Raw genomic sequence first — 9,556 nt, forward strand, 5'->3', positions numbered from 1 at the left:
GTGTGTGCACCGCCTGTGCGATGCTTACTTACTCACGCGAGCCTAAACACGCAAAAGATATATATATATATATATATATATATATATTATATATGATATCTAGAAAGGGACTGAGCGACGAGACAGACGAAGAGAGAGAGTGAAGAGACGAGAGGAGGATAGCAGAGATTACGACGATTGAGAAGACGAGAGACAGAGCAGGACCCGCGACGCAGCGATGAAGAGACGGAGTCAGAGGATGAGGAGAGGACGAGAAGAGGAGGGAGAAGAGGACGAGCAGGCGGAGGAGAGAGAGAGATCCGGAGAGAGAGAGAGAGAGAGAGAGAGAGAGATAGAGAGATAGAGAGAGAGATAGAGAGATAGATGAGAGAGGGAGAGACGAGACTCGTACCGCTTCCCCCGAATGAGAGAGAGAGAGAGAGCGAGACGACAATGCCAGAGCAGCAGGAGAGAGAGAGATTCTTAGAGAAAATATAGAGCAGCAGAGAGAGGAGAGAAGTCAGAGGAGAGAGACTGAGAGAGCGGGAGAGGAAGAGAAGAAGAGAGAGAGGATTGAGTGGAGGAGCAGAGCAGAGGAGAGATAGAGAGCATAGACGAGAGGATGAGACGAACGGAGACTGAATGAGAACGAGACGACGAGAGAGCAGACGATGTAGAGAGAAACGGAGAGATTAATACGAAGAGCGAAGAGAGAAACGACGAGAGATAATGAGAGAAAGAGAGAAAGGGAGAGAAAGAGAGAGAGCGAGGGAGAGAAAGAGAGAGGAAAAAGAGAGAAAGAGAGAGAAAAGACGAGGGAAGAAAGAGAGAAAGAGAGAAGAGGGAGAAAGAGAACAGAAAGATGAGAAACGGACGAGAAAGTAGAGCTTCCCGAGAAGGCCTTCTTGAGAAAGACGAGAAAGAACACGGAGAAAGACTATCCTGTGACGAGAAAGCGAAAGCAGAGAAAGAGAGAGAGAAGAGTCAAATAAATTAGATATATAGGATAGTTAATAGAGAGGGAAGAGAGAATAGGGGAGACGAGAGAGAGAGAGAGAGAGAGTGGAGGGACGGGAGACGGGGAGAAGAGGAGGAGAAGACGGGAAGGAGAGAGTGAGATGAGAGAAGAGAGAGAGTCGGAGAGACGAGAGAGAGAGAGAGAGATTAGAGGAGATAGAGAGAAAAAGAGGAAGCGAGAAAGAGAGTGGAAGAGGGGGGGGGGGGGGAAGCGGAGAGGAAGAGACGAGTCAGATAGATGGATATCATTAATAGCAGATACGAGTAGAAGAATCAGGAGGAGCAAGAGAAAGAGAAAAGAAAGAGAGATGAGACCAGGGAGACAGAGAGAGAGAGATGAGAAGAAAGAGAGACAGAGAGACCAGAGAAGAGAAAAGCAGCGAGTTTCGAATAATTAGATATAGAAAGGATATATTAAATAGAGACGAGAGATCAAAGAGAGACTCTGACGAGGAGTGCGCGTCGGAGAGGAGAGCGGAATCGCGGTAAAGAGACGAAGGAAGAAAGACGAGAGGAAGACGAGAGAGTCCGCGAGAGGAAGACGGCCAGAGAGGGGCGGAGGAAAGAGAAGAGAAGGGAGAGAGAAACACGGAGAGAGAGAGAAAGGGAACAGAGAGGAGAGGATGGAGGAGACGGTCGGAGATCGGGAGGAGGGAGGAGGGGAAGAAGGAGAGTAGATAAGAGACGAGAGGAGCGAGAGAGCGAGCCCCGAGAGCGAACGAGAGCGAGGAGAGCACGGAGAGCGAGGAGCCTGAGAGCGAGAAGCGAGAGCAGCGAGAAAGCGCAGAGATATGAAGAGAGAAAAAGCGCCGTAGGAGAGCGACAGAGCGCGAAGAGAGAGAAGAGAGAGAGAGAGAGGAGATAAGAGAGAGAGAGAGAAGAGATGAGAGAGACGAGAAAGAGAGGCCGGCGAGAGAGAGAGAAGCAGAGACGAGAGCGAGAGATGAGAGACGAGGAGAGAGAGCGAGATCGCGAGCCAATTCTCTATTCCTTCAAGAGAATGACGGCGATAACGTTGTTGACACGCGACCGGGAAATAACTCTCGCGTTGTTCGGTGTACGGCATAAACCCCCTTCTCTCCATTCTCCCTCTCTCTCTCTCTCTCTCATCTCTTCTCTCTCTCTTCCGCCTCTCTTCTCTCTCTCTCTCTCTCTCTTTCCTCTCCTTTCCTTTTTCTCTTCCCTTACCTCTCTCTCTCTCCCTCCCCTCTCTCTTTCCCTCCTCTCTCTCCTTCTCTTATCCTCTCTCTCTCGCCCTCCCTCTCTCTCCCTCTCTCTCCCTCTCTCCCCTCCTCTCTCTCTCACTCTCTCTCCCTCTCTCTCACTCCCCTCTCACTCTTTCTCTCCATTCCTCTCTCTCGCTCTCCCTCTCTCTCTCTCCCTCTCCTCTCTCTCTCTCACTTTCTCTCCCTCTCTCTCTCGCCCTCCCCCCCCCTCGCTCTCCCTCTATCTCCCCCTCTCTCTCTCCCTCCCCTCTCTTTCTCTCATTCTCTATCTCCCCTCTCTCTCTCTCTTACTCTCCCTCCCGCTCTCCATCTCTCCCTCTCTCTCCCTCTTTCCATTCATCTTTAGACGCACGCAAACATCCGTCCTCTAAACACTGGCAACCGCTGTCGGCGATCAATTGATGGGAACGTTTTAGCGTGTTATTGTTAGTTCCCGCGCTCGCGTGCAGACGGAAAGCTCTTTAACTCATCTTATGATGCACTCATGCCCGAGAGCAGGTAGCGCAAAGTTAATCACTCAACGTAATGTTCTCTGCCTGCTAAGTTCAAAGCTAATGCAATGTAATCTAATGTAATCTTCTACGCGTAATGTTCTAAGCTTCTGTCTGCTGCTCAGTTTCTTACTTAGTGTGGATTTTTTGTTACTCATTGTTCGACGGTTGCTTTTCTTACAGCTTTGCTACATTTTTCTTACTTGCTTTTCTGCTTTAGTGCAGAATTCCCTAATAAGTGTGAAGAGCTGAGAGTTACTCTCTCTATACCAAGTGTAGAGTTCCTTACCAAGTAAGAGTAGCATATGGATTTTCTTACTAAGTGTAGAATTCCTTACCAAGTGAGAGTAGCTTAGATTTTCCTACCCAGAGTAGAGCTACCTACCAAGTGAGAGTAGCCTAAACTTTCCTACCAAGTGTAGAATTTCCTACCAGGTGCAAGTAGCCTAGCCTTTCTTACCCAGTGCGAGTGCAAGCGCCCAGATTGCGTCGTAGGCGAGCGGTGACTCCTGACCGCCGGAGACCGTGTCCAGTTTACCGAGGCTGTGCTCCATCTCCTGTACGAACTCCTGCGCCGTCTAGCGGGAGCAAATCACAACACGATGCCGCATTAGAGAGCGTCAACGGCGTTAGCAGCAGCAATTAATGAAACTTTACGATATTAATTAATGGTTAGTAGTTGAGTAATGACTCGTGATATTACGATCAGACATTGCGATGGCGTTGCGCTGTAGAATTTGTGACGACATTTTTCTGTGTTTGCTGGCATAACGATTCCCTTACTTGATAAGTTTGATTAAGAAATGGCGGGTGTTCGTAGTTGTGCTGTTGTGTTAAGTTGTATCGCGACAATAGACCACTGCAGGAAGAGTGGTGTGGGAATAGGAGGAAAGATAGAGGGGAGGAGAGAAAGGAAGAGAAAAAACGCAAAGAGAGCGCGAAGCAGAGAAAAAGAAGGAAAGAGCAAAGGATGGAAAGACGGAAACAGCAAGGAAAAGAGAAATAGAGCATGAGGGAGAAATGGAGAGACAGGGCGATTATAAGAAAAGGAAAGAGAGGAGAAAGGAGAGAGAGAGATTACGAGGAAGAGAGAGAGAGAGAGAGAGAGAGAGAGAGAGAGAGGGGGGGGGAAGGCGAATGCTCCAGGGAGTCTCCCGATTTCGTACACCCCCGAGGTGGCTAGCTACGACTGCGCATGCGCGGCCGGACGTGTACGTACGATTCCGGCGATGCCCTTCTGCGACATGTTGCTGTTTATCATGAGGGCCTCGGTGGTGAAGTGTCCCTCTACGGCCTGTAGCATCTGTTCAGCCGTGCAGTTAATGCCGTTAACCTAGAGGATATATATATATATATATATATATTATATATCAAGAGTACATAATATGTACTCTATTATGTACTCTTGATATATATATAGATATATATATAGATATGCGTGACGTGAGACGCTGGGTTGCTTGGCAGCAGCAACCACACGTCTAGCTTTCTAAATACACACCGAGTCCAGTGAGTTCATTTAACACACTCTCACTGGTAGCACTTCACTTCATTTGCTATATAGACAAACAATAGACTGAAAATACCATCAAAAGTGAACTGAAACTATACTCGTGTAGGATTCACTCCTCGTTAACTCGGTCAGACCATGGTTAGTCTGACAGCACTATAGTAGTGAGTGGTCAGTGATGCTCTCTAGCTTGCCCTCTCATCACCTTGCAGACGAAGGTGAAGCCATTCTGATGCTGGTAGAGCAGTCTGTTGTCCAGACCGAGCAGTACAATGCTGAACAGACAGATGCAGATGCCAACCATGCTGATGTTGTTCAGGTTCGGCGCAGACATACGGATGTACCTGTAAAATATAGGCAATAGCAAATAAGTGATAGTGAATAGGTAATAGTAAATATAGAATAGTAAATAGGTATTAGTAAATAGCCAATAGTAAATGTGTAATGGTAAATAGGTAATAGTGATTTGTCAATAGTATATATAGGCAATAGTAAACATGTATGGTAAGTAGGCAGCAGTAAATAAGTAATGGTGATTAGGTAATAGCAATTAGGAGACAGTAAATAGGTAATGATAATTAGGTAATAGAAAATATGCAATATTAAATAGATAATGGCAAATAGGTAAGGATGGTGGAAGTACTGGTGAAATCTATGTTCAATATTATTCAGTTCACCGAAAATACTATTAGTGCGTAGACTGAATATATATGCCACCTAGGTGTATTCTACTCGCTGTGGCCAGACCAACATATGTCTGAAGGCATACCAGAAACTACACGTCTCTATGTGCCTTCACCTCTTGGAGTTGATGTTCAATATAATGCACACGATTGTTCGCCGAATTAAAACACTACATGAGTGAGTGAACAGAATCCGCGTTCTTTCTCTAGATCTCCTCCACTCGCTATAGCCTCACCAAATTTTAGCGAAAGAATATCGTTAGTGAGTGGCGTGAAAACTACGTGTCTCTGCACGCTGGCCTGACCAAAATGCTTCGAAAGTACATCATAAGTGAGTGGGGTTAAAACTACGTGTCTCTGCACGCTGGCCTGACACAAATGCTTCGAAAGTACATCATAAGTGAGTGGGGTTAAAACTACGTATATATTCGCGTAATAACCGCAAATTTGGCCTCAGATTTTAACCCTGTATTTGCTCTGCGGATTATAAGTGTGCCATACGCGAGCGGGAAATATACTAGGCGCAATACTTGGTTACCCGATTCAAATTGAGGTGCGGCTGTATAGCGCCCGCGGTTATTACGCGATCATATACGGTACGTGTCTCTGCGCATGCGCACGCGCACCTACCTTCGCTTCCTGAAGTAGATGTTGAATGATCATGCAAACGACTTCTGCGAACACGCATGCCTACAGCCGGAGACCGTCGCACATGCCCTGGAACCAGCACCTTGTCTATCAGTGCGGATGTGCTTCTCCACAGGGTGCGGTCGCGCGGCGCCGGATCCACCTGATGGCAGAAGAGAGAGAGAGGAGCGTGAGAGGTAGAGAGCAATTAGAGAGCAGAGAGAGCAGAGAGAGAGAGAGAGAGAGCAGAGAGAGGGAGAAAGCGCAGAGAAAGCGGAGAACGAAAGCGGGAGAAAGCGCCGCCGATGACGGGGAGAGGGGAGAACGAGACGTGAGAGCAGATAGAGGAGAGACGGGAGAGAGAGAGAGCCAGGCCTGCGAGCGTGCCAGACTGAGAGAGATACGAGAGCGAGGAACTTGAGAACGATTGTGAGAGGAAGAGAAATGCGAGTGAATTTGACCCTACTCACCTATCCACGTCACCTCGTTGTTAGTGTAATCGAAGTGCCGCCCTCACATGCTCATGAATTGCGATTGTTCCAACATACGTTCCATCTAAAAAATTCGGAAAAAAATTCAAGATGGAGTATATCATCAAGAGATAATAATACCTAGACTATATATCAAGACTATATCTATGGATAACACATACACACGCCGCGCGCCAGCGCCACGCACGCACGCCACGCATCACACACACACACACACACGCACACACACACGCCGCACACACACACACACAAACACACACACACACACACACTACATACACACACACTACGAGCACACACACACACAGCAACACACACACCACACACACCACACAACGCGCGCGCGGCGCGGCGCACACACACACAGCAACACACACACCACACGACACACACAACACACACACAAACACAAACAACGCACACACACACACACACCACCACCACACACACACACCACACACACACACACACACACACACACACACACACCACATATATATAAGATATATATAATATTATATATAATATAAGATATATATATATATAGTTCTTTAAGTAATCTTGGTTATATATTCTTCACTTACTGATCATCTGTTCCAACTGTGTCAGGGCAATACGGTCACCAGCTTGTGAGAAGGTGACGTTTCCCTGTAAACACGAGCAACCTATTACAAGAGCGGCGCTGAACCAGCTAGCTAGGAAGCTAGCAGTTCTTAGCCATCTATTGATCATCATTAGTATCCTGTCTAGCTATATGGGCTACTTTATAACATCTCTCGATGAATTACAATGCGGCCACACCACCTACCATCAAACAATCCACCAATATCCATAACTATCTAATGCGATCCAACTAATCGCTATATCCACGTCACTATCACCATCGTCAACGACGTCATCGTTGTCATCATCGTCATCAGCATTGTCATCGTCATCATTGTCGTCATCATCATCGGCATCGTCATCGTCTTCATTGTCGTCATTGTTATCGTCGTCGTTGTCATCGTCATCATCGCTAACGGCGTAATTGGCATCGTAGTCGTCATCGTCATCGTCGTCATCATCGTCATCGTAGTCGTCATCGTCGCCGCGTACCGACACGCCGATGAAGCTGGTGCTGTTCATGGCCGCGTAGATCTCGCGCATGATGTCGCGTCGCTGGTAAGTGAAGTTCTTCAGACTGTCGTTGCGCTTCTGCAGCCTCTTCTCAGTCTTATCTACAATAGCATCATGTGCGGTGCGGTTAAAACACGCGGCGTGTGTGCACGCGCTGCGATGCTTACTTACTCACGCGAGCCTAAACACGCAAGAGAGAGATAGAGATAGAGAGAGAGAGAGAGAGAGAGAGATAGAGAGAAAGAGAGAAAGAGAGAAAGAGAGAAAGAGAGAAAGAGAGAAAGAGAGAAAGAGAGAAAGAGAGAGTCTCAGAGTAAAAGATATTATCAGACATCTAGATAGAGAGGAGAAGAGAGATACGAAGAGAGGAGAGAGAGAGAGAGAGAGAGAGAGACGAGAGAGAGAATAGAGAGATAGAGAGAAAAAGAGAAAGCGAGAAAGAGAGAGTCAGATAGATGGATATATAGATAGCTAGATAGAGAAGGAGATAGAAGAGAAAGAGAAAGAAAGAAGAAGAGAGAGAGATAGAGAGAAGAGAAGAGAGAGAGAGAAGAGAAAGAGACGAGAGAAGAGAGAAAGAGAAAAAGAGCGAGTCGAATAGATAGAAAGATATATAAATAAAGAGAAAGAGAAAGAGAAGGGGAGGAAGGAGGAAGCGGGAAGAGAGAAGAGGCGAAGGAGGAGAGGGGAGAGAGGAGAAGGACGGGGGGGGCGGTAGAGTAGAGGAGAAGGGTGAGAGGAGGGAAGGAGGAAAGGAGGAGAGAGCGGGAAGAGGAGGAGGCGGAGGCAGAGGAAAGGAGAGGGGAGACGGAGAGAGGAGAGGAGGGAAGGTGGAGGGAGGAGAGGAAGGAAAGAAGAGGGAAGAATGGGGCCACGCGATAAGAGGCGGAGCAGCGAGCGCCAGGGAAGGCAGAGGAGAGGAGGAAGAAGGGGGGAGGAGGAGGAGGGGGAGAGAGAAGAAAGGAGGGGAAGAAAAAAGAGTGGAGGAGGAAAGAGGAGGAAGAAGAAAGGGGGTGCGGAGAGGGAGGGAGAGAACGAAGGGGGGGAGAAGAGAGAGAGAGGAGGGGGAAGGCGGAAGGGGAAGCAATGAGAAAGGGGGAAAGAGAAAAGGAAAAAGAAAACAGGGCAGGAGAAGGAGGGGAGGAAGGAGGGGGGGGGGGGAGGGAGAAAGGAAGCCGGAGGAGAAGGGGAGGAGAGAGAGAGAAAGAGAGAGATAAAGAAGGAGCGAGAGAGCGAAGAGCGAGAGAGACGAGAGAGCGAAGAGCGAGAGACGAGAGAGCGAGAAGAGCGAGAGAGCGAGAGAGCGAGAGACGAGAGAGCGAGAGAGCGAGAAGAGCTAGAGAGGCGAGAGAGCGAGAAAGCGAAAGAATAGAGGAGAGAGAGAGAGGAGAGAGCAGAGAAGAGCGAGAAGAGAGAGACGAGAGAGAAGAGAGAGAGAAGAGAGAGAGATAGAGAGAGAGAGGAGAGGTAGAGAGAGAAAGAGAGAGAGCGAAGAAGAGAGAGAGGAGAGAGAAGAGAGAGAGAAGAGAAAAGAGAAGAAAAAGAGAGAGAGAGAGAGGAGAGAGAGAGCGGCAAAATCTCTTTATCACTTCTCAAGAAGAATGACCGCGAAACGTTGTGACACGCGACGGGAAAATAACTCTCGGCGTGTTTCGTGTACGGATAAACCCCCTCCTCCATTCTCCCTCTCTCTCTCTCTCCCTCTCTCTCTCTCTCTCTCTCTTTCTCTCTCTCTCTCCCCTCATCTCTTCCCCTTCCCACTCTTCTCTTTCCTCCTCATCTCATCCCTCTCTTATGCACTCTCTCGGTTACACTCGCCCTCCCATCTATCTCGCCTCGCCTCCACCCGCATCCTCTCCTCTCTCAACTCTCATCGCTCCTGCTCTCTCACTCTGCCTCTCACATCTTCTACTCCAATTCCTCTCTACATCGCCTCCCTCTCTCTCATCTCCCTCTCCTCTCTCTCTCTCTACACTTTCTTCTCCTCCTCTCTCTCTCCCTCCCCTCTTCATCTCTCTCCATTCTCCTCTTCTCGCTCTCCACCTCTATCTCCCCCTCTCTCATCTCCCTCCCCCACCTCTACTCTCTCACTCTTATCCCCCTCTCGTCTCCTCTTACTCTGCCTCACCGCTCGTCCATCTCTCCTCTCTCTCCCTCTTTCCCATTCATCTTAGAGCCGCACGCCAAACATCCGCGTCTCTAAACACACTGGCAACCGACTGTCGGCGACAATGATGGTGAACGTTTTAGGCGTGTTAATTGTTTAGTATCCCAGCGCTCGCGTGACAGAACGGAAAAGCTCTTTAACCATCTTTAATATGCACTCATGCCCGAGAGCAGGTAGCGCAAAAAGTATAACCACTCACGTAATGTTCTCTCTGCCAGCCTAGTTCTAGCTAATCATGCAATGTAAATC

At 48.2% G+C, this 9,556-nt stretch overlaps 1 protein-coding gene across 1 annotated transcript in view; it reads right to left on the reverse strand.

Moving 5' to 3' along the window:
* The window catches only part of LOC106805306 (gamma-aminobutyric acid type B receptor subunit 1-like), a 34,112-nt gene that overhangs the window by 15,530 nt on the left and 9,026 nt on the right, over positions 1–9,556 (reverse strand). The window contains exons 6-10 of the mRNA XM_014806847.1: positions 7,120–7,241; positions 6,609–6,672; positions 6,051–6,088; positions 5,537–5,565; positions 4,429–4,567 (exon numbers count right to left, since the gene is read on the reverse strand). Coding sequence (XP_014662333.1) covers positions 4,429–4,567; positions 5,537–5,565; positions 6,051–6,088; positions 6,609–6,672; positions 7,120–7,241 — 392 coding nt within the window. The remainder of the gene's footprint in view (positions 1–4,428; positions 4,568–5,536; positions 5,566–6,050; positions 6,089–6,608; positions 6,673–7,119; positions 7,242–9,556) is intronic.

Source organism: Priapulus caudatus, unplaced genomic scaffold (genome assembly GCF_000485595.1).
Source record: "Priapulus caudatus unplaced genomic scaffold, Priapulus_caudatus-5.0.1 Scaffold109, whole genome shotgun sequence".
Classification (NCBI taxonomy): Eukaryota; Metazoa; Priapulida; class Priapulimorpha; order Priapulimorphida; family Priapulidae; genus Priapulus; species Priapulus caudatus.